Genomic DNA, 26057 nt, shown 5'->3' with positions numbered 1-26057 from the left:
TGTGCATCCAGTGTGGGTGAGACTGAGGAGTGCCTTTGCCAGAGAGATTTAAACAGCTTTCTGTTTTGGCTGTACCTACTGCAAGGAGAAGGGTGTAGGCTTACATTACATGAGGTCTATGCAAGTGCAGAGATTGGAGAGGGAGAATCACGTGTATAAAGAAAAATCCATTCGAATAGCTACAAATCAAAGACATCCACTGAGAAAAAGTGAGGTGATGTTACAGAACTCCACACCCCTCTAGCTCCCCTTGGGAAGACCAAGCACAACTCGTCATGACAAGTTCATTCGTCTGAACACGCCGGCAAGGGTGCAGAAACCTGTTGCACAGGCTTTCTTCCTGTCCCAGAGGCACATAATATTTGGTAAAGCAAAGGCCTAACTTTCAAGTAACGAGAAGATACTGCTCTTCCATATGGTATAAAAGTCTGCTCAATAAAGGAATAAGTCCTTTTGGTACAAAGAATGTGAATTCAGTTCGTATCTTTAAAAAAAACATTAAATGCCCTGTGAACAATTTGGTAATTAAAGGAGTAGAAGTTAAAATACTGTTTTCAAAAATTATCCCCTTATAGAATCTGCATCCTGAGGTCAAGTCTGTGTGTTTGTACAGACCTGAAGAGAAACACCATACAAGCTGTATTTATTTAGTGCTCTGAAAAGTTGAAGCACAATCAGTGTCATTTTCTTCATTGTCATGCATTTTATTCATACCCATTCCCAGAAAAATCTACATAAAAATGAAGTCTGCCATTTCAAACAGTTAAGTGGTACTTCAACTATTGTCTTGAACTACTTTTCAATTAAAATTTAGTCAATGATCAAGTATTTAGCATAGTATATGGAGTGACCTGTGGAATAAGCTTATGGAAAAAAAATACTGCAGTATAATATACACATTTTTAAAAACATTTAGCTGTTTAGCAAACCAAATGAACAGTACATAGCAAAAATTGCATACAGGAATAAAAAAAGAGAGGGAAAGCATAGCCATATTAAGATTAATTAGGTATGTGAGGAAAGTGATAGAAGCTCTTCCTATACACAACCTTAAGCTCCAGGTAGAGCAAGGGAACAGGGAAACACCAAAAAAATTGCTATAAGGTGTTGTTGGCACTTTTTAAAATATCCACTAGGTTTTCTTTTAAATTAAAGAGTCACATTCCTGTCCTTACAGACGTTAAAGGCAATTTAGTTATCAGGTTTCCTAAGGATGGGTGTTTTCCTCCACCCCCAATGATCACCCAAAAAAGATGATACTTTGAAAGGAGCATCCTCCCATAATGAGTTGATCAGCAATGAAACTCTTCTGGCCTCCTCCTCCTCCCCCTAGAACAGCTCATGCTTTTAAGACTGATGTGCTAAATCTTAATTACTTAGTAATAATTTTAAAAATAACAAAAGAAAGTTAAATTCTAAGCCAGCTGCCACCACCGTGTTGCAAATGGCAATTTATTACACTGGCAGCATGGGAAACCCAGGAGCAGTAAGTCAGCTTCCTTCCTGCTCCAGACTTTTCAGTAGTTTTTATTGTGTTTTGTTTATTGGATTAAACCTTGAGAACAGTGAAAAGAGGGCTGTTTTTGGAATGTGCTCGGTATTAAAGAACTCAGCCACAATGGAAACATGTCACAGCAACAAATTTGGACTTGTGCTTAGCCTGAAGGTGTAAGCAAAGGGCAAAGGTGACATAGAGAAACTTTTTGCCTCCTTATTTGGTGTATTGATGTAGCCACGAACACAAGCTACCCAATGCCTCAAGGGCTGTTCTGGCATCTGTGGACAGCTGAGATGTTTATGCTTTTTTTGCACTGCTGCTTCCTGCATTGTGAGGTATGGAGCTACCCACGGGAGTACTCCAGAACCACTTATTCCTTGTAGAGGAAGTTCTGTCAGAAGAGAGTCGATCCTTATGGCTGTATTCTGCAGCTTCATCAGGGCAATGCAGTCACAAGTGTGTGTGCACAGCACATCATCTATTTCTAAGTACACCTTTTAAAATCTAAATGTACTTCATAACTTTTTGATACCTGAAAAACATAGTCATTTCAGTTCTCAGAGTTTCTGAAAACCTCTAAGTTCAGGAACATACTGTATTATCATCCAGATTATATCAATGCATTAATATCCTGCCTTCTGCCATCTCAGATATTTTTTATTTGGTCTTTGGAGCCATTTTATTATAAACTCAATTCATCAAATAAAAAGTTATCATCTCCATGTACCTTTCCAAATTCTTAGCATTCTTTTAAAAGAAGGAAAAGCACAATCTAAAAAAGTGTTACATTTTAAAGTATATTAAGTGTAGTGCCCTATTTGTAATTAGAGAACCTGCTGTCTAATATAGACATTGCAGATATGTAAAAATTATTTTAAATGTTACTGTTTCATTACATATTATCACTCAAATTATAAATTAATGGTTACATTGGGAGAAGTAAATGAGAAGATATTTCCAATCAAAATCAATCACACAGGCTAAACGGTTGTACCATTTTGTACCATTTAGAGATTAATGTAAATTGCTTTTCTCTTTACCTGAACATGTTCTACAGATTACAAAGCACATATGTGAAGAACAAGCCAGTGGTGTAGTTCTTTGAAGTTTGATTTCATATCTAATTCCTGGAATACATTGCATTATTCAGTAAATTCTACTTTAAGGTACTGCTTTTTATAACGGAATTTTAAAAAGCCCACAGATTTTTTTAAATTTCAGAGTGAGTCCAGTACATTCTTGCTATCAAGAAGAACCTCCCTAGTAAAGTGCATTCTTGGACTTTCACAAGCCACAAGATACTCTGATTTAAAGGATAGGCAAGTTGGCAACCTGTGAAATAAAAAGTTACGAAATTTGCCTGGTAGAATAAAAATCATTTGCAAGCTAGAGCAGGGTCTACAGCATTGTCTTAGCCAGTTTTTCTCACTCCCCCTGAAAAAGTGACCTTGCATTTTCTTGATGCTGTTCTCCAGAATCTTTGTTTTAATGCTTGTTTTTATCTGTAGGCAAATGAGCCCTTTCTTGGAGTAAGTGTTTTTAACAGGCTGCATACTGAACAAGTAATGCTCTCATTGAATTGCAGTGGAAGCCTCCAAAATGTAACCAGAATTAGACCTTGGTCATGGGTGCATCAGCACCTTCCCCCTCTCCGCTGCCAGGAGTGTGCTTGGGGGAACTCTGCAATTCAGATTAGAACGGCTCAGAGGTTTGGTTTTTCTTTTTGAGCAATAAAGTTCATCCTTATTGAGCAAATCAGTTCATCAAGATGAAGTTCAACTTCATCTCCTGAACTGATTCTAATAGATTACAAAATTAGTAATTTTTTAAAGGAAATCTTTCATATATTTGCAAATCTGGATTTTTTTTAATCTTTCTCACTGTGCTGCCTGAAAACAAAGTTGAAAAAATACTAGAAGATAAGAGGAAAAAGTGACAGAAACTGGGAATTGAGTGATGTCACATTGTAGTATAACTGTATAAATTAAGGAAAATAAGAATAGTAAGTGTGTGCATTTCATGTTTAACTGAGTTTCAAAAAACTTTATTTATTTTCTGAACAAAAATTGGTTCTTCTTTACATTCAAAACATATGAATGTTCTCTCTGCCCAGCAGTGAAAGAAATCTTTGGGTTTTTTTAGAAGATATTCTCTCATATAAAAGAAAGAGAGGAACAGAACTGAAGTTAGAATAAAAAACAAATGTTATAACTTAGAGGAGAATTTGTAAAAACAGAAGTATTTATTTGCAAGTTTTGTTTTGAAAATATCCCATATGTTCATATTAATAAAAGGCAAACTCATCAATTGAACTTGTTCGTAATTTTTATTCTGCTACTCATTTAATCATCTCCAGTTGCCATTTCCTGAAAAGACATTGCATGTCAATTAAGAATGGTAGTAATTTCTGATGGAGTTATAGTAATTTGTAGCAAGAGTGAAATTTTAAATACCATACTAAAAGTATGAAAACTCATAAGGTACCAGATGTTCATCAGTAGGCTCCTTGTGTAGTAAAGCAGAATCTCACTATAAAATCAGAAAGTATGTAAATAATCCTGAAATAGTGAAAAATTTAATAAAGGTATCTCGTCAGCAGACTGATAAGAGTGGGAGTAATGTTATGCAAATTAAGCTCACAGTTCTTCTACATCAAAGGAACTACCAAAGCCAAATCAGAGACGAAGGAACCACTACCATCTGCAATTCAGATCACCACTTGTGGTCCCATCATTAAACTTAAGAAACATTGGGAGCATCCTACTACTAATTCTTAATGTTATTACTTATTTTGGCTCTCATGCTAGAAGTTACCAACAGCTTCTTAAGACTAGGGTCTACTTTTTAAAATGTCAAGATTTTCTGGGTCTGTAAAGGAGAATGAATGCAAGTGGCTCACCTTTCTTTCTCCTTTTCCCTTGCCAGGTAAGAACAGATAATTCTTACAGTCTCTTTTAAAATTTCATGTTTAAGCACAGCAGCATCTATGCAGCCACATCCTCTGCCATGAATTCCAGCTGCCCAGGAGAGCTATCACATCACAGAGCCTTTCTTCAAACCCTAAACTTGTAGAAAACAAGAGCTTAATCCACATCACGGAGGTAAAATATCCTATGCCTCGTAAAGCACCTGAAGAAGATCAGCATCAGAAAGATGGGAACCTAGCTGAGACTTTAATAATTGATCAAGTCCATGCAATTAAGATGCTTGTAGGGCTTGACACTAGCTTCCAAGTTTTGCCTCCCTGCATTTTATTTCCATATGTGCACTGCTGTGCTTCACAGGGACTGTGAAAAGAAGACAGCTTTTAGTTCTGGAAGGATCCCTCACGTTAGCTGTCTTGGTAGCTGTGTTGAGAAAGTAGATCTTTGCTACAAGAGGAGTAAGGATCTGCTTGTCAGGGTGTTTCCGTTTCAAAATGAGACTCTCTGAGACTTCCTCTGTTGCCATTAATTGCTTAGTGATATTGCACCCACACAAGACTAATGTAAGGAAGCCTTAATTCTGAATCTTATGTTAATAGTGGCTCTCCTGTGGCCATGAACTAAAGTATTGATTTATGTGCTCTGCAGCAAGGTCTCAATGGTGTCAATAAAAAGGTAGCTAAAAGTGCAAGATCCATCTCTGGCATCTTTAGCTATCTAGCAGAAATTGCCTCTGCCTGAAACTTTTATGTGCCCATTTGATCTATACCTTATCAGATGTCATCTACCTCTATTATGATTCAGATATCATTAATTAAAAGCTAAGCAAGGAGCATATTCTGACAGCTGCTAACTCAGCAATGTTCAAATATTGATAGCAATCAGTGAACAAGACCAACTCTTTATATGGTGCTTTTGTGAACTAAAGAAGAGGCAGCAAAGGGAGATTCTTATGTATATATTGGTACTTAGATTATTTTTGGACCTCTTTAGATGTCTTTTTGCAGCCTGCTCTTGAATATGGCAGCTCACTAGAGAAAGAAAAGGCGTCCATGAAGCTGCCATGATGGCTCCCAACCCATTGTCCCCTCAGTGCCTCAAGAGTACACAACTCACAGAGCCTTTCCCAGCCTCTCTTCTCTATGGATGACAAGAGTCCTTGAAGATTAGTGGCTCTCAGATTCTTCAAGAAGGTCACAAATCATCAAAAGACCGTCTGGGGAAAAAAAGTTGAATAATAAAAAATCTGAATATACTAGTCCCGGATTCCCAGTCAATCAGACAAGCAAATGGGACAAAAAGTAGAGTGTTAAAGTGACATATAAATTTTAAACTAATTTAATTTGGTTGTAAGTGAAGGCAGTATAATGCCTTCATAAACTTGTCTGTGGATTAAAAAAGCAAAACAAAACAAAAAATGATCCCTGACTTTACAAAGGTCAAAGAGCCATGGGCTAGAGGACATGGATACACAACCCACACAGATGGATTTTTGGCTGTGAAATTTATATGCAGCCTAGAAGCTTTCTTCCTTCTTAGGATTTAGGCAGAGGGTCTGGTAGCACACGTACAGTTGATGGGAAACAGCTCCTCCCCAATTACTCAACAGTTAAGAAAGAAAAATAAACAGCACAGCTCACTGTGAATTTGATCTAGAAGAGCATTAAAACTAGAAATGGACATTGAAAGCACTTAAATGTAGACTATCTGAATTTACCTATAACCAAAGCTTGATGCTTCAAAACTTCATTTTAATCTCCTGTGAGGATCTCATTGATTCCCATAAGTATTCTAAATACTTAGATACTTTTTTTTTGGTTGCAGACAAATACACCCCCAAATGTCTACTGAAATACTCATTTATTTAACATTAATGAAAAGACATTCAGTCATATACTGGTTCTCAGGTATGACTAGCTTTCTAAAGCTAGCTGATCCAGACAATCCCATAACAGAGAAAGGTTCTGTCTATGTTGAAGTATTTGACTATTTCTATAGGAATAGTTACATTTTCTAGTACATTCTCTAGTGATATTGTTAAATCAATATACAGCCATTAAAATGACATTAATCTTTCCATAGCCATGATTGTTCTAGATTAAAATAAGTCCTTGCACTGTAGCTAACACTCCTTACAAAGCAATATAGTATAAAGTGAAGAAAATATTCTACAAAAAGAATCATGCTGATATAAAAATTACTATATAAATGGACATGTTAGCACAAGCAGCATTATTTTCCATGCAAAAAAAATTTCTCAGATAAATTCCTTGAAGGGAGAGAAGAAGCAAGTCACAGAGTAAAGGGCAGTTAGAAAAGATAAAATGAGGAAGAGAAGAGAAAGGACAAGAGGAGTTACTGTTCTACTTCTGTTGCACTCAAATTTGGTTGGAAGGAGGAAAGGTACTATACTAAGACCATTGCTATGTACTAATTTTCTTCGCAATTTGAGAGGGAGAGACTAGTAAATTGTAAATATTCATAAGTTACTTAGACTAATGCATGTGCAGGGAGGTCTAAACATTTTAATGATGCGTTTCATTCAATTGTAAGATTACAGGCCTGGAAGGTACCTTCAGAGGTCATCCAATTTAGAACACACTCTCAAGGAACTAAATCTGTTTTACTGCTTCTGGATAATTGTTCAACCTTTTCCCAAACTTTGTATGTTTATATAACTACAGATTTGTGTCCATACTTCTAATTAAATTAGTTCTTTTTATTGTTTTATTTATTTACATGGTTCATGGTTTTGTTCTTTGTTGCTATTATCATATCAGAACTAAAAAGAAAATTCACCAAAAACTGAACTTACGAAAATTTAAAGCTTAGTTCTTCACCAAGCTGAATGTAATAAATCCCCATTTTTGTCCAACTATAAGATAAGGATATAATAAAGTGGAAATAAATGTATTTCTGTTACATTAACTTTTTTAGATAGATTGACCAGAAATCACAGTTTAATATTGTAGTCGTAGGAATGCATGTCAAAATTTCAGACCATTTAATATACAGAGAACAAAAACTGCAACCATGGTCAAAGTTTATGGTGGTAAATGGCATGGGGAGCATAAGAAGGACTCATACAATTTTCTCTAATGCAAAAGGGGAAAAGAAGTAACCTATTTAATTAAAAGCAGCATGTTCAAAACCAATCACAGGAAAGAAGGTATAGACTGCATAACGTTTTGTAGCCACAATTTCCTAAATATGTAAGAGAAAGTCAAGTTCTAATGAGAAGAAAGTCTTTTAAGCCAACTAATGTTGCTAGCAGAAAACTACTTCAGCTGGTTTGAGGAATGTGTGTGTCTAAAATCTTGTCTGGCTTTTCCAGTTGTACCAGCTCATCTGATCAAAGATACCACCTTTTCCTACTTAGTTTTTCAATTAACTTTTATCACATACAGATACAATAGTGACAATGCATATATATGTTAAAGGATAGTAATATTTGTGGTTTAGGGTTTATGATAGCAGTATCAGGCCAGAACAAAACTTCCAATGTAGGTAAAACTATTATTTTGTTTCTGTGTAGCATTTGGCCTCTCCTGCTCTCTGAAACAAGACAGGGGATTACATTTCAGATCAATATTTTCTTTTTAAGGCGCATGTCCTGTGTTTGGTGAACAGAAAATAAACCTTCCATTGTAAACACACCACTCACAATTTCACATGAAAGTCATCAGTCACTGAAGAAACACAGACAATTCCATCATTTATAACTCTTAATTTTTTAGAAAACATGGATATTAGTTAGTTGCATATTCATCCCATCACAGGAAACTACCCTTTCTCCCTACTTCTTTTCCCATCCACTTATTAAATTGTCTCAGTAAGTGTGCTATGAAAAGCCTTCTGACAGCCTTCCAAAAGAGCAGAGAGAGCTTGAAGCAACATGTAGCTGAAATATACTCAGGCAAGGCAAAGATGATTTTGTATTGAAGTGGTTGTTTGTCACGCGATCTCCATAGTGTGATGAAGATATTAAAATTTTGTATTTGGCAAGAGACACAATTTGGTCCTAATCTTCACTGCATGCTGCAAAGACAAAGCATCACATGAGCTGTGCAACATGCTGTAGTTCCTATGGAAGTCCCTTCTGTAAAACCCTTGCAGTCATGACAACCCTAAACCTTCTTTAAAGCTGTACAAATTTCCAAATGTATAGGATAACTGTTTAAGTCTAGGGGAACTCCTGAGCCAATAGAGTTGGTGGGTGTTAGGAGAGAAATACTTCTGTTAGGTGAAAGCAGTAAATAGGAAAGAAAATTAAGCACATCATTAGAAAAGCAGAATTTCAAGTCAGTATTTCCTGAGACCTAATATGAAATCTTTCACTAAGAAGTATTGATAATTTAAATTTTAGGACTTAAATAAAAACTTTAAACATTTGTTTAGCAAATGATCTCAAATGGGTTTCTATGGCATCCCACATGCTTCTGATCTGACTGCACTATTGCTAGAGATTTACTGTCAAAAAGTCATTTCCCACTTCTGATTGACATGAATGAGACCGCTGGTGAAGCTTCAAGTCTATACACTAACAACAATGACAGCTGGAATGACTGGATAGGGTATCGTTTTCTACCTGTAAAAGTGTTATTTTTGGATTTTTAACCAGAACAAAAGGGGCAAAATCATTTTAGAAAAATGCAAAAATAGCTTGTGTCCTACAATTATGCTAAGATCCAGAAGTTCGTAGGCATTTCCTGGGAGTCCTGCCAACTGAATACAGCTCCTATCCCACATTATCTGCTCCTCCTCTGTGAGGATTGAGAGGTAGGGATACAGCATAAGCCATGCTGAGCACGTGATCTGTAAACTTGCTTCATGTACAAACTGAACAGCCCTTTATTCCAGAATGAAAGCGTGCACAGATGATGTGTTCAGTCTTGTGTACAAGTATTGGCAAAGGGGCTGCGAACTAGAAAGGCTTGGAAGCTGAAGTCTTTCTGCATTTCTGTCTTTAGAAACAGCAGCTGAGACCCTGGAGGGAATGTGAAACACCAAGTGACTCCGTGGGTCCTGAATGGTCTCCTAATGGCTGAACATCTGAGGAAGCAGCTGGCTCCAGCTGGGGTTAACATGCCAATAACAGTATGTGCTGGATAGCTTTCAGGGTCAATATCAAAACCTTACCACTGTTGTGGCCAAAGCTTCCGCTCCAAGTAGTCCATTCAATTAAATATAGAAAACTGGGACTGTGAAATCACCTGCTAAATAGAAAAGAGGAGAAAGCCAGCACGTGAAGAGTGAAATGTAGGCAACTGTTGCTTTTTGCTCAATTAGCTTATCAGTACAATGGGGAAAAGTAGTATGAAGGGAAATAAAAGAGGGCTTGTCTTATAATGGAAAAATTGGAGATGATAGAAAAAAAAATAAAACCAGTTTATTTACTGCCCTCTATCCACAGAGCAATGCTGCAGCTGCTGCTCTTTTGCGGCTGAAAGCCAAGCGGCTTCCCAGGCGTGGCAAGGAATTTAACTTCCTGATTATGAGCAAAGGAAACACTAGGAAACTTTGTTCCACATTGTTCAGTTCTTTCCCATTGCAGCAACTCCTGGAAGAGGGCAAGGCTGGCAATTCATGACTGTGCACCAAATTCATTTTAAGACTGAGCAATGTCAGGAATAACATCCACTGCTACTGTCTAGCTAATAGCATAATCAACTAGGATGACAATGTTGGACAGCTGGAACTAAGGAGTGGCAAATGCTCACCTAGAATCCAACCTCCCTAAGCAGAACCTCTGACTCACTGATCAGAATAAATCAGGTATTATGTATAGAGACCACAGGCAGTAGAGAAATATCTGCAGAAAGTTAAGGATATGATAAAAAGACCAAACTGGAGACAAAGCCTTGATAAAACCAAGGGAAAGGAGAAATAATTATAAACGTGTATACCCAGAGGTAAATAAACATATTTGTAAAATGTGGCTTTGATAACTGAGGTCACATCCTGCAGCAGCAGTTGGTGATGGGGGAACAGTATCATGGGTTTCAAGAAGTCTCCTTGGGAATTTGGAAAGCCTTTTCCTGGGCAAATCTGTTCTTTACAAGTGAAAAAAAAAAAAAAAAAAAAAAAAAATCCAGGGGATCTCTTTGGGCACTCAATGCAGTCTAGATCCACTGCAGCTGAACAGCCTTTACTAGTACCCTGACTGAAAATTCTGTATCTTTTGGAAGTGTCTCTTTAGTGAGCTCTCAGATGAACCTGCAAAACTCAAGGTCCAATTGTAAATAACACCTAGCTAAAAAACTTGTACTCGTCTTTCAAAGCAAAACACCAGCAAGAACTGAACACATTCTTGGGGAATCATCACCCTATGAAGACTTAAGTCATATAAAAACAACAAACTTATGAATTACATGTATTGCTATAAAGCTAGCTCCCTAGCACTGGATGTAAAAGTATTGTAAATATTTTTTTAAATTGTCATTTTTAAATGATTCAAACTGCAACTCAGTTCTGTGTATCCAAAAGAAACTATGCATTTTTGGTTTGTTTGTTGCATAAGCAATTACTCAAATTTCTTCACTCCTTGTTATAAGATATTGATTGACAGAAGCGATACAGACATAGGCATCCAAGATGCTTTCCAGACTGGGTAACTCTAAACCAGCATGCGGATGAAGTTATATGCATAAAAGTACACAAGCAGTGGAACTGATTTAAATGCCCTCTTCTCGGAGATAAGTCTTTAAACAGGATGCCATTTGTTTTAAACTTCACTTTTGATTGACTTTTCACTTTGTTTAGGCTCATAAATTAAAACATTCTCATTTACATATGGCTCTTTGTGCTGCTTTATGCCAATTCTTGAACACTATTTTGACAAATAATTGTAGGCAAGCCAGTATAATTAACAGATGATTACTTGTAAGGCAGAAGGGTAATTGTCAACTGGACTTAAGACTGCTTTGATACTAAGTCAAGAGCTTTCTCATAAATGTAGTACGGTGTGTGTCAAAATGCTCGGTATAAATAAGCAACATAATGTAAGGCTGTCTGCTGATCTATTGGCAATCACTGGTGTTAACAGCTTAGCTTAACTGGTGACCTTTTTTTCTGAGTTTCCATCGTGATGATACAAAACAGTGGTCTTTGTTTAAAGATACATATGGTACATCTTTTCTGTACTTATTTTTTTTCCTGAGGACATGCTAGTGCTTTTTTGGCATGAAGGGTAGACACTGTTCTGGCACAAGATGTCTTTATATTGTGATCAAATAAGTTACCACTGATGCCTTCAATGCATGAAACTTTCTTAAGCTTGAATACTCTCCAGTAGCAATCATATGCACACAAATTGTTGATACCGTAATTGTTGAAACATAAGCGTGATAGGGGCCCACATTGCTGTTGGCAACCTTTTATTCCATTGCATCACCGAAACAGGAGCAAGAAATGGGCAGATCCATGGAAGATGCCAGGCGTGATATAGACGCTTTCTTTTGGGGCTTAATGTGGTTTGTATGCAGAGAGCTTTGGCAATATGGCACATTCAGAACAATGGGAATAATGTGACATGGCACAAAGCCACTGAATAGGTTGTACCATTCAGGTGCTTAGTTTAAAGAGCTGAAACTAGGGAAGCAAGAAGCTGGAAGCCTAGGAAGGAAGTATGTCCAACATTAAGCTCTTTACACTTTCTGGAGTGTAAGCAAAAACTTTGTTACAGCTTTTGCTTTTAAACTAGTCATGCTAACTCTTCATTGTTTCAGTTGATCTGGATTGTTGGAGCCCAACTTAAACTTACAAAGACTTCAAACTGGATTAAAGTGAGACAGAAGAAGGTGAAATTCAGCAATAAAAAGAAAATGCTGCATTTTTCTCCTGATTTTTTCCTAAAATGCTCTTAAAGCTAAAGAAAGATAGAGAAGAGGTGTCCAATGACTCATCAATTAAGATGAAGTCAACTCTTGTTGCCAATCTCCCAACCCAGGGAAAAAAAATCACATCCCTCTTCTTTAGTTACCTGGAACCATAGCCTTATCAAAACGTAGTCTTCAAAAATTCAGAGATGACAATGTAAAATGATCAAGAATATGGAATTTGATCTGTTGTGGACTGAATAGCACACTGCAGAATGTCTAAAGGAGAGTGTTTTAAAAAGCAGAATAAGAGGTCATGCCACCTGGTGAATAACTGATTGAAAAAAGAGGAATGAATCACCCACAGAGGCTTTAGCACGCACTGTCCTACTGTTAGGATTTCTGGATTTGTTCCTTCTAGGCTGTGATCTTGCAATGAACGTGCACCTTGTTTTCAAGCAGGCACACTAAGTTCAATTCTTTCAGAAAGTCTCTGAAGCACTGCACACCTTTCTGCCCAGAAAATTTTGGACATAAAGCAAAGTACTCTATGAAAGTCCAGTATGATTATCAACGTTAGTGATAGAAAATCTGAAATTGGGGTGTGCATGTGTGTGTCCATGTTTGCATACTTACTAATGGAGAGAACAAGTATTTCTGAAAACCTGGATAGAAGAGGCAATTGGATGACCTGTCTGAGATTCTGTCGAGTGGTTCAGCCACGATTAATTGCACAATAATGTGGAATTATGCATGCCTAAGCGTAAACAGTAAAACCAACACTTTGTTAGGGTGAAGTTAGTGAACAGATGGCATATAGACCACCAATAGTCTATAGAACATCAGACGTCTGGTATAATTTCTACACGTAAGTGTCCTTGACATTGACAAGTCAGTACATGCCACATAGCAGAACTGGGAGCTGGATTTTTATAGAGATAGCACATCACTGAAATGATGAGAATTTAAAAAAAATAGTTTGGTTATAAATAAAATCAGGATGGTTAGTATTTTTGGTAAGCAATATGCAAAAACACACAACTTGATCTGTAGGCTATTAAAAACCTGCTCAATTCTCTGCTTAAGATTTGACAGTCGTGACCACGGAAGTAGTAAAACTTTATTTGTAGTTACCATCAAATACTGTCCCTTTACGTTTTTTTGACTTAGGTGTACTAAACCTCTCCTTATAGGTGCTAAGAGTGTCTGTGAAATGTTGTCCTGGCATGGACTGGCAGTGTTGCTTTAAGATTATAAGGAAATGTAAGAATCACAGAACCATAGAATGGTTTGGGTTGAAAGGGACCTTAAAGGTCACCTAGTTCCAATCCCTTGCCATGGACAGCGACCTCTTCCATTAAACCGCGTTGCTCAGAGCTCCACCAACCAGACCTTGAACACCTCCAGGGATGGGGTATCCACAACTTCCATGGGCAATCTGTTCAAGTGCCTCACCATCCTCACAGTGAAGAATTCCTCTGTCATATCTAATCTAAATCTATTCTTGTTGGAGTTTGAAACCATTCCCCTTTGCCCTGTTGCTACGTGCTCTTGTAAAAAGTCTGTCTCCATCTTTCTCGTAGGCTCCTTTTAAGGATTGTAAAGCCCCATTTAGGTCACCTGAAGCCTTTTCTTTTCCACACTGAACAAACACAACTCTCTCAGCCTTTCCTCAAAGGAGAGGTACTCCATCTGTCTAACAATCTTGGTGTCCCTCCTCTGGACTTGCTGCAACAGGTCCCTGTCCTTCCTGTGCTGGGACCCCAGAGCTGGATGCAGCACTGCAGGTGGGGTCTCACCAGAGCAGAGCAGAGGGGCAGAATCCCCTCCCTCACCCTGCTGCCCACGCTGCTTTGGATGCAGCCCAGGATGTTTGGCTTTCTGGGCTGTGAGTGCACAGTGCTGGGTCATGTCCAGTCCCTCCAGCAGTCCCAGGTCCTTCTGGGCAGGGCTGCTCTTGATCTGTTCATCCCCCAGCCTGTGCTGATACTGACCAACAGCACCTTGCACTTGGTCTTGTTAAATCTCATGAGATTACCATGGGCTCACTTCTCAAGCTTGTATGTGTCAGGTTGTACCAGGCAAAGTATGGAGAAAATATTTTCAATTAGACTGACAATACTTTATGTAGGCGGTAGGTATACCATCCGCTAAAAAAAAAAAAAAAAAAAATTGAGAAAAATAGAAAAAATTATGAATAAACAAAGTTCCAAAAGCTGCCAGAACTCATACCATGAAACAAGAACTTAACTTTATAGGATAAGGAAGTGGAGAACATAGGCTTAATACTGTTCAAGAAAACTTTTCAAGAAGACTTTGATGCTTCTGTGGAAAACAGGGCAGTAATAGTGATAACGGTTGGAAAATGCCTCAGTGCTTGTCTACAGATAGAAGAGATTCACCGTGTACTCTGAGAATAATTTGAAATTGACAAATGTTGCTATAACACAAGCATCATTTAGATCAGAAACCAGATAGCAACTCGGAGGTGGTGCACATTAATAACTCTGATTGCTTTCCTTAACTGCTGCAAACTTGAAAGAAACCTTGTCATCTTAAAAGCACAGTAGCACCTGGTATGGCCTTCCCTATTACTTACCGTGTTTATATCCTGTTTTATAGATTTGAGTCCCCCAAAAGCCTGCTGCAGAAAAGTAAGGGTTGCAAGAACCAGTTCTTAGAGGCTAGCTAGGCTGAAGTCCATGTGCATTTTCCCTCATAGTGTTTTCAACGTGGCAGCTTTGTCCCCACATTGTCCTTTATGTTCTGTGTTTTTGTTTACGAAATGAATAGTGAAGCTTGTGAAACAACTAAAAGAAGAGAACCCCATTGTAAAAATCTAGTTGGTGGGTGGGTTTTGCAATTGTGCAGTTTTTGGGTTTCTTTAATAATAGAAGCCCCTTTCTCCACAACTCTTTTTCTAAGCAGGAAGACAACTCCAATTGACAGCTCCAGGTCAGTACCATCTCTTGTCTCCTAGTTTGTCCAAACTAATGAGTTTCTAGTTTACTTATCCTGAAAGCTTGTAAATATTGTGGTTTTTAAACCAAGCTTGCCCTGCTTTTTTTAACGTCTTATAGAAATGGGGAAATCTTCATTCTTTGCTTTCTTGATCAAGTAGGCAGCAAATACTGCAGGAAAAGAACTCAAGAAGTATCAAGTCTGCAAATTCCTTTAAGAATGAAACATGAAGTGACATGTGACACTTCCCAGCCTGGATATACAAGGCTAGGCTCTGGACAAGCTTCTTCCCTCACAGGACACCTCTTTGACAGGAATAGTTTTTTGTGTTTGGCATACTGATCTTGGAGTGACCATTCAACCACAGTTAGACACAACACAACTAAAAAGAAAGGGCATTCAAATGAAATAACACTTCTCTTTGGACATTTATTTTATTGGGGTATAAATCTTTTTAAACAATGTGCTTACATAAAATTAAATGCTTATATATATATATGTCTTGAGGTTAATTTCTGGGCATAGGGCAGCGATATGGGATACACATCATTCATAAAGTCACCCTAAGACATTATATATAAATACAGAAATTAAGCACAGAACTTAAACACCATTAAGATTTAAAACTCCTAGTATACAATCTAAAACTCTAATTTGAATCTCTGCCTTAACAATATTAATATTTCACAGGTCACATTACCCCTAAAGTTTCTTTTACACCATGAATATTTTTTCCTTTCCTGCATTTACCATTGCAATTGGTGCAAAACCACTTGCAGGCTGACCAAAACTGAGATAAGCAAAGTAGGAGTTGAGGAGAATATGGCTATCCCCTAATGACAGCCTTTCAAATTCACACAATTTTCCAATGTGCAACATTCTCCATATAGAGAATTCATATCCAGTTTTAGTTTGAAGCCTAAAATGATCAAGAAGAACCAGATTAAGAAACATAATTTCCTAATGTCAAAATATTAAATCTGGTATTTGATACCTAAGGTGAATAGCTGTGAATTAAATCTTGTTTTATTAGAGACTGTTAAGTAACTTTGTTATAATGTAATTTTCCTATCCTTGTCTCCTTCTTTTAAGTTACCCTTCAGTAAATATTGCATCCTGAACATTAGCATGAACACTATGCATTGCTATAATTCTTACGAATGCTGCAAAGGATATGAGCATTTTTGGCTCTTGAAGGATTTTCTGTAAGGGCCACCTTTGTTGCTGATGAAGAACTCAAATTACAACTAGTCCTCAATCTCTTTCATGGCGATGAAAGGCTTCTGTAGTGGGGGGAACATGGCTCAGGGCACCCATGTACTAAGAAAAAAAGCAAACCCAGCATCTCTTGCAATTCAGCAGATGGAGGGGACAGAGGAAGGGACAAACTTGAGTCATATGGCCTTCAAAATTGTTCAAATTAACCTTGCCTTTTTAGCGCCCACTTACAATTTGTACAGTGTGCTGGATGAGCAACTAGTTGGAAAGAGAAAGTCAGTCTCTTCTTTTCAACAACTGGTGAAAAGCCTTCTAAAGCTTTTTCCAGTGTTGCATAGTATATTGAAGTCTTATTTCGAACTTGGAAAACAAGTAATCTCAAACACTTCTTGCTCTCTAGCCACTGAAAGCTCGAATTATGGATTCTTATTCTTTTCTTTACTCATTATATTAACTCTTTCCATGCACTTACCCAATTTTCTCACATTCTTATGCAGATTTTTCTTTTCTGGGCAGATATACAATACCCTATCCCTACTCCCAGGTTAGCTCGCTGCTTGCTAGGGAACAGCAGCATTTGTCCCATTCATGTTTTTAGCTAAGTGAAAGGTGACAACTAGAAAGAAATTCATGTTGCAACCACTTCTATCAGTGGGATGCTAATTTGGAACTCTTTCCTGTGCCTGCTGTGTGAAAGAAAAACATTAAAAAAATATTTTCAGTCAAATTTATCTCTTCTCTGTAAGAGAAATTAGGGCAGGCATGGTTGAAGAGCTTTTTCATCAACCTATACAACTTCAGATAAGTACAAACCTTGGGAAGCTTACAGATGACTTCCTCATCATCTGCCTGTAATAAACTAACAGAACCTGTCAGGATTCCCTTAGAACCTGTGGGAAGGACATGAAGCTGTGTCATGGGAGGTTTAGGTTGGGCATTAGGAAAAGGTTCTTCACCCAGAGGCTGCTTGGGCGCTGGAACAGGCTCCCCAGGGAGGTGTTCACGGACCACAGCCTGCTGGAGTTGAGGAAGTGTTTGGACAATGCTCTCAGCACATGTGGATTCTTGGGGTGGTCCTGTGCAGGACATCTGCAGGATCCTAGGATGATCCTAGTGAGTTACTTCCAACTCAGGATATTCTATGATTCTATGAACCACATTTGTCTTGAACTTACCTTGCTTTTATCACTTACCAAAAGTTCAGGAGTTTAATTCCTGAAGCCGTACTTCTGCATTTCAAGTGAGCTAACAATTCACTATTTACCAAGAGCATTTGAGATGTGTTACTCAGATTCATCAATTTGTGCAACTGCTACGATTCCTGCTCTGCCACTCCCTCCTCAACCTTACCTGGAATCAAACTTACACTGGCACCTTAACATGAGGAGGAGGACGGTGGTGGGACACATCACGACCTATATCCAATTGCACTCCCCAGCGTGAGCTGCTTGATTATTTTATATTAATTGAACCGATCCACAGCATAAAACCTTCTGAAGTGTCCCCGCGATGACAGAAGAAAAAGTACATCCACAATACAGACAGCAATGTAAGGGAAGCCTTTTAAAGGCACGTTTTTAAGAAATTTGCGTATCCCGTTTTCCCTGTGCCTTCCAGCGCTAAGCCAGGCTCCTTCCGGCCTCGGGCAGGGGTCTCTTCCCGAGCACGGTCCCTCGGAGGCCGGCGGCGCCCGGGGAGCGGCAGGCAGGAGCACGGGGCACGCGCCGCTTCCCACGCTCCCGCCGCTCGCCCCCGCGGCAGGCAGACTGGATATTTTCCCTTTTTTTTGGACCTCCAGTCCGACTTCCGCACAACGGCGAGCTGGCAGTACGGCGAATGCCAGTCGGAAGCACCTAAAAAAACCCCAAGCAAACAAAAAGAACCCCCAACAACAAACCTAGAGCTCCCAGCAGGCGGCCGCACCTCCGGGAGCCGCCGGGAAGCGCCAGCCGCCGCGGCCCAGCCGGAGCGCGGACGTCCTGCGCCGCCCAGCCCCGCCCCATCCCGACCGGTGCCGGACGCAGCCGGAGACTCCCGAGCTCCCCCCTCTCCCGGCTCCACCGCCCTTGTTCCTCGGGCGGGGACTCGCTTCCTTTCCCGACTCCCCCTTCCCACCCTCCTCCTCCTCCCAGTCAAGATGGAGGACGGTGGTAGCTGCGGCCACTGGCATCGCGGCGGCTAGGGCAGCTGCTGCTCCTCCGGATCGCTCCTTGCTCCCTCTAAAAAAAAAAAAAAAAAAAAAAGAAAAAAAAGAAAAAAAAAAAAAAAAAGGGAAAAAAAAAAAAGAAAAGAGAGAGAGAGGGAAAAAAAAAAAAGGCTGGAAACATTCCTTCTTTCTCCGCCCACCGGCTGCTAGCTGCGCGGACTGCTGGCCCTTCCCATGCCGTCGTCGTCGTCGTCGCCCTCCTCCTCCTTCTCCTCCTCCTCCCGCGATTGTCTGCGCTCCGGCTGCCGCCCGCCCGCCCGCCCGGACTCCCTGCATGCACACGCCGCCTCCTAGGTGGCTGCGGGGGGTGGGCGCTCCCGGAGCTGCCATTCCGCGCATACCTTCATGTCCCTGCGCTCGCTGCGGCCGCCCGCCGCCGCCCCGCATCGCTCGCCCGCTCCGGCTGCCACCCTGACGGCCGCTCTCGCCCGGAGGTGAAGCCGGGATCCGCGGAGGGGGCGGCGGGGTCGGCGGCGGGTCTCGCCCGGTGGAACCACCGCCGCCGGCGCACGCAGCAGCAGCAGCAGCAGCCATGAGCAGCGCCGCTACCGCCACCTCCGCCGCCACCACGGCCGGCAGCGGCGCGGGGGAAGGGGCCGAGGAGGCGGCCAAGGACTCGGCGGACATCGCGGCGTTCTTCCGATCCGGTGAGTGCGGTCCTGTCCTGGGGGAGCGGGGAGGAAGGGCCGGTGACGAGACCGCGGCCGGAGGTAGAGGCGAAAGGTCGCCCTGGGGAAGCGACGTCCTCCCTGTGGAGCCGGGAAAGGAGGCGATGGCAGCCGGCTTTGTCAGGTGGCCTCGGGGAAGGCTCCCCCGCCTCTCGCCGGCGGGGCCGCCTCGGCACTGCTCGTCCGTTCCTCGGAGAGGCGGCAGGGAAGGGAGCCGAGCCCCCGCGTCCCGTGCCGGGGACAGCGGGGTTCAGGCACAGCAACTCGCGGGCGGGACGCCACCCTCGCCAGCAGAACCAAGGCGTGAAAACGGGGGCGGTGGCGGCGCGGCCCGGCCGGGAGGGTGCGGGGCTGCTGCCGCCCCGGGGCGGTGTCGCCGGTGACAGGTGCGATTCTCCCTCCGATGCCGGCCCGGTAGCGGGCGCGTTACCGGGGCCGGGCGGCACCACCCAGCGCCAGGCGGACCCGAGTCCCCCGAAAATGTCCCGCCGGGGGTTGCGGGACGGGAGGCCGGTGGAGGAGCCGCTCCGATCCGGGCAGCGCGGGGTGACGGAGGGGCGGGAAGGGTGAGCGGGTCCGCAGGGCTGCGGGGAGCCGGTTGTGCCGGCCGGGCCCCCCGGGGAGGCGGGCGGGCAGGCAAGGATGACACCGCTATAAAAGGCAGCGGTCCGCCGGTGCTGTGTGGCTGGGTGGCGGCCCAGGGCAGGGATGGGAGAAGCGGCATGGAAAGTAGATGTTCTAAGGAGAAGCGAAAGAGGCAGACAAAAAGCGAAGTCCATGTTAAGGGGGTGTCGCTGCCTCGGCTGAGGCGGGGCAGCAGCGGCTCTCGGGCGCTGCCGGGCTGGGAAGCCGGGCTAGGCGCGGAGGATCGGGAGGGGTAGGGGGGGAGCCTGTTGACAGGCTGCCGGGATAAAAAAAAATGGAGGCTGCCTTCTCCCTCGGTGTTTACTCTCGGCACGCAACCGGGCGGGCAGGGCGGCTGCGCCCGCCACCGAGACGTTGTCCCCCGGGGGACAGCGGCGGGGACGGAGGGAGGGCAGGACTGCCTGGGCCGGCAGCGGGGACGGAGCCCTGCGGGCAGCCTGGGCGGCGGCAGCAGTGAAGCCTCCCCTCGGTGCCGGCTGCCCTCCCCCGAGCGGCGGCGGCTCCTCCCCTCTGTCCGCTCCGCCGGCGGCTCCGAGCCCCCCAGGGCACCCCTCGGCCATCGCTCCCGGGCGGGGCACCCGGGCTGGGCTGGGCACTTGCTCCCTTTGGATGCCTAAAAAGGAGCGGCGAGTAAGGAAAATGCAGACTCACCGCTGGAAAGACGAGGGGGTTGGCCGATTTCGTGTGTAAAAAATAATGATGGCAGTAGTAATAATAGTAGTAAAAGCTGTATTCATTGGGTTTTTAAGGAAAGTCCCCGAGGGAAGTGGGAAGCGGCGTAATCAGTGCTTCTTGCGGTCGGTGGTGCTGCTCAGTGTGTTTGGTTTCATGAGGGTGATGGAGGAGGTGTGATTTGCAGCAGGCATCCCTGAAGCAGGGCTGGGAGCTGCGTTTGCGTGGACAGAGGGTCCGAACAGGGGGCTGTGTCCCTTCTGGAGGGCTTGATGCTCCCGAGGCATCCTGCTTCACATCACAGCCATGAATGTGAAGCTCCTTGTCAAGATGCTGGCCTTGGTGGGTTTTGTCATGGAAGAAGGACTGAGCTATATCATTGCCAGGAAGAAATCCCGATGAAAGCAAAATGACAGATTAGAACAGTAGGGTTACACACAGTAGTCTGCCTAGCGTAGTTACAAATGGGTGCATGTGTAGTAATCTTTCAGTTTAGGAAGACCCTGCCAGCTGTATTAATAATCAACTTCCACGTATATGTGTGGGTTGAAGGATGCTACAGCTGGTAAGCTCGTAAGTGGTGCAGTGGTGACTTCTGATGCTGATAACTTCTGATAACAGGGAAGTTGCACTGAGCTCAGTATTGCAGCAACTGAAAATATTAAAGTGGTAGAAGGACATGCTTATCAAAAAACTCTTAGAGCATATTTAACAACTGGCATTCTGATTTCCATATTTGCATGTCGAGGTTGTCTGGTCCAGCCTGGGCTCTGACATACACTGGAAAATGTTCTGGCATCTCTTGTGGGTGTTTGGCATTGAGAAGAGCTCTTCGAATTCCGCCTCTGTACATGATCCACTCTTTTATAAGGAGAGGGTCTATTAAGAGATCTCCGGTGCTTCCCTTTGTTTGAACAACAGGCACATTTTTTTTCAGTGAAACACAATGTGCACAGTGATCAATGAACAAGGAAAAAACTTTGTTTGGTGCACTTAGGAGCAGACAAAATATTTTTACTGTACAGAATTTACAATAACAAATGCTTCCTTTTTCCTGTCACTTGCAGCGAATATTAGCAAAGCTGTAGCTGTTATTTAAAAGAGAAAATGAGTAAAAATGTTGCAGTGTTTTCCAGGAGGAAAAAAACCCCAACAACAAAAAGCTTGCCTAAACAATCAGTTCTAATCTTAGGTTGGTTAAATTAGTCAGTTGAGCTGCCAAGTGGGGTTATTGACTTTCCTCCTGTCCTTTTGTAAGACTAAGCCTGAAGTAGAATTAAAGTAGCCTGAAGAATGGAGTTTTGTTATTTGGAAGATGTTTTGTTAAGATATTGAACAGCAGCTAGGTTCACATCACTTGAAATGTGGACATTTCCAGTTTTCACTTTGGTTATGTAAATGTAAACTCACTCTTGAGTTGTTGGGGAAATAAAGTTGCAGTTGAAATGTGAGGAAAGCAGCTGAACTGGAAGCACCACTGGTGGTGGTAGTAGGAACACATAAAGACTGTGCGTCTTGAATGTAAATGAGGAATCCCTTCACTGGAATTGGAAGAAATTGAGGCAGCTTACTTTCTGCTACATACTTGGTATCTAAATCTCATTATTTGAAGTTAAAAAGAAAAGAGTACCTTGTTACATTTGTCACCTTTGTGGAAGGATTAATAGTAAAAGAAGAAGAGTTGAGTGCCGGGCAAAGTGATTACATTTTGAAGGAGAAAACACAGTGGTTGTTGGAAGTGCCTTTCTGTCCTGTACGTAAGTTGGAGATCAGAAATAACTGTGTAAACTGACAGAAGGATACTTTTTGAGCTATAAATGTATAGACAAACATCCCTTTTTTTTTTTATTAAAAAGTGCACTGGATTGACTTGAAAGGACTGGTAAAATACCTTTGAGTTATGAAAAAAAGACTGTTACCATGTGAAAACCCAGTAGTGCAGAGTCTAAGTGGCTGTGTAGTGTTAAGTGTGTTAACATGTGTTAAGTATACAAGATCTATTTTTAATGAAAAGTTATTAAGATAAAACTTTTCAAAATGTATTCTGAGTTTCAGCCTAAAATTCTATGTATTTGAAAGGTCTGAAAACAGCTGACATGTGCAAAGTTGAATTTGAGGCCATCAAGTCATGGCTTACAGGGCAGTAACCAATACTGAGGTTTTGTTTGGTTGTTGTTGGTTTCATCTTTGCAGCTTTGAGTCCTCAAAACTTTGGGAAGGAGACTCAACTGATATCTTCAGGATGCAAGAATAAGGGCTGTCTGTTAAGTTTAAATCATGCTATTATAACAGTGTTATTGAAACCAAAGTATTTTTACTGGTTGAAGTTAGTGAATTTTGGTTTTAGGCATAGAGAACAAAACTTTTTTCATCTAAGTAAAAGACATGTTGATCGAACTTTTAGTAATTAAAGTTACCATTTTGGGATGATGGAAAAATCTGTGAATACAAAAGGTTGCAGAGAAAAAGGCTTGTAAGCACTTCAGTCAGCTAGCTAGATACTATAGGAAGTGCCTTTATAAATTACTCTGATAAGTCTTCATGGAAAAAAACAACCAACTGATAGCTCTTCACAGTAGTGAGTTGAAAGTGGATGGAGTAATTTCCTGTAAGATACATTTTTTTATGAGTGGCCTCTACAAACTGTGCAGTAACTTCATTCATATATGGACAAACGATACAGTTTTTGTAAGCCATTGAGGAGATTAGTGTTGTCACCACCTGTTTATGTGAACTCTTGCCACATTCCTAGAAGGAACACAGTTTACATACTGAGCAATGGGAAGGGACCTTTGGAGGAACAAAAATGTTTGAAAAGCAAAGGGAAAAAAAAGGGGCCCCAAAAGTCTCTTCATTAAGGTGAATAATTGCCCAGGCTTTGCCAGGTAAAATATGAATATAACTGTTTATTGTACTTCATCCCTTGATATGGGAAAACAAAAAAATGGAGGGTTTTCCATCTAAAACCTAATCTACACAGGTGGCAGCAGTCCTTTCTGAGGAGAAGGAGTAAGTCTGAGATGAATGTGGGTCTGGAGGAGGTGGGTGTTCCAAGTACAGTTCAGTGTGCCACCTCTCAAGGTGAAGTCAGAGAACAGGCTGGTAGCCAGAATAGCTTTAAATAGCACCTGGTTCTAATGTTGTACACTTAGTTGAACCCAGACTGATTCAAGGCTCAAGTTACTAGTACTTGCAGAAGTCTTCAAATGTCCACAGCAACAACAAATCTCAGCATCCTGTTTTCCTAAAATACTCACATGTTCATTTTGGTACCTAAACACATACATCTCAAAGCAAAGTTTTAAATTCTCTTATCATTAAGCTTACCTTAAGAAACAAATGCACAAGCACAATACACTAAGTCTGCCTATAACAACCTAGGCTGATAGTTGCTTGAATAATTGAGACCTTAAAGAAGTATTAATGAGTGTCATGAAAACATGATTGATTTTTTTCTTTTTCTCTTAAATAACGATCATGTTGTTTGCTTAGTTTTCATGAACATCACTTAACAAATAATACTGTAAAGATAAAAGCTAGCATTTAAAAATATGTTCTTTCAAGTTTACAAGGAGGACTTATGTTTTATTTCTTCCTGATTATATTGCTTTGTATACTGTTGCCTTGCTTCCTTTACATTAGTGTCCTGTGTGATAGTGGTTGGGATAGTTGGCTGCATGTAGTAGACAGCATTAAAAATGCTGCCATAGAGAAAGTCTTCTAGGAGGAGGGAAAGGAGAGAGGGTTGGGAAAGATTACACGGAAAAGAAAAGGCAAGCATATTATTAAAAGGCAGCAATTTTTTTCAAGAATACTACTAATAAAAACACACTATCATTTAGATCATAGGCAAAATAGCTTTCAAGGTAGGCATCAAATGTGAGAAACAAGCCAAATTTCCGTCTTAAAATCATGAAGCAGAACACACCATCTCTGAAGTTAAGATAGGTGGATCTTCTTAGGAAGGCACACTCTCCTGCTGTTGTGTAGTAGGTAACTTACAGAAAAGGTAGCCAGAGCTGTGGTTGTTGCTTACTTGGTGTGGCAGTTGGAGTCGCTGCAGAGTAGTGACGAGTGTCTGACTGAAATCATCTAATAGTGAAGCCAGAAGCGAAGTTTTGCCAGGCAGCACTGGTGGTAGCCCATGTGACAGCTCCATGCTGTCCTCTGCAAGTACTGGTTCTTGGTCCTGTGGCTGTCAAGAGCTGAGGTGTGTTTTAAGAAGTGGTGAGCATGCAGAGGATGTAAAGTGTGAAGCAAGCTGTCCATTCTTTCGTATCACTTTGAGTGATGAGAGCATTTGTATTAAAAAAATAAACACAACAAAAATTTACAGTGTTGTGTAAGCTTTTCAAGAATCTGTTACTTTGTGCTTTTAGTTGCATTAGAACAGGATTGCTGTCATTAGTGCTGGTTGACCTGGGCTGAAGAGGAAGTGGGCCCTTTTGTGAAGGTTTGATCCAATTCCAGAAGTATCCATTTTAATAAGATGGTTGAAGCAGGGTGGTGTGTGTGTAAATGGTATTTTGAAAAACACTGTAGAAAAATGCCACAACTTGGTAGTTTCTGATGAGCATATGCAGAGGAAAATAACTCCAGAAACAATGAAGTTACAATGGAGAAGTTACGCTGGGAAATAGCATTGTTGAATTGATGTTCCCTGGAACAATGAAGATGAGGATAGAGAGCTTCAGTGTGAAATGCAGCAGCTGTTGTGCAGTTTGGTTTAGTGTGAAACAGCCAAGCTTCTCTGGGGATAGCCAAGGATTGTTAAAGTTAGAGGTTAGGGTGTGTTTGTAACAGTTGGAGGAAGAAGTCCTGAGTATTTCTAAGAGAGGACAGAGAATTACTTGTAACATCTGTGATAGCTGGCAGTTGATAAACTAAATGCACATTTGGAGGGGAAGGTAAATGGGAGTTAGAGAAAAGCCAGGTCCATTCTTGGAAGGAGTGCATTTGAGCTGGCATGAAGCGCTGATGTACTCAGAAAGGAGCTGACAGAAGTAGGAAGAGACTTGGTGCAAGCCAGGGCTTTCATCAGTTGCAGAGCTCAGTCATTGTGTAGACAAGATGGGTGGTAAATGTTTCATAAAAAGTGGTTTGTCTCCAGTTAAATGTGTCCCACAGCAACCTAACAGAAACAGGTATGAATTTCAACCTGAAATATCATGTGACTTCCAAGAGCTTTTCCATGTAAAATCACTATCTAGGTAAATAAAATCTGAAGAAAGACTGGAAAGACGTACCCCAATATGTAGAGAAAATATTAATGTTTCTCTGCTCCTTTTCAATTTAAAATAAAAATTAAAATATTTATAGTGTCAACAAATGTTTAGATGCAGACTGCTGGGGCAGTTTAATAGAGTGAAACAGCGTAGTGATTTTAGGTCTGCATCTTGAAGAAGGAGGTAAGATCACTGAAACAGCTGTTCATGGTCAGCAAAAGTG

The 26057-nt window shown here is 41.3% G+C and overlaps 1 protein-coding gene across 1 annotated transcript in view; it reads left to right on the top strand.

The window, feature by feature from the left end:
- Nucleotides 1-18567: 18567 nt before the first annotated feature.
- Nucleotides 18568-26057, top strand: part of TRIO (trio Rho guanine nucleotide exchange factor) — a 248568-nt gene continuing 241078 nt past the window's right edge. Inside the window, exon 1 of the mRNA XM_082288588.1 lies at nt 18568-19271. Coding sequence (XP_082144714.1) covers nt 19157-19271 — 115 coding nt within the window. The 5' untranslated portion in view covers nt 18568-19156. The remainder of the gene's footprint in view (nt 19272-26057) is intronic.

Source organism: Coloeus monedula (assembly GCF_965178545.1).
Source record: "Coloeus monedula genome assembly, chromosome: 1".
NCBI classification, from domain to species: Eukaryota; Metazoa; Chordata; class Aves; order Passeriformes; family Corvidae; genus Coloeus; species Coloeus monedula.
This window is presented reverse-complemented; position numbering and strand designations above follow the sequence as displayed.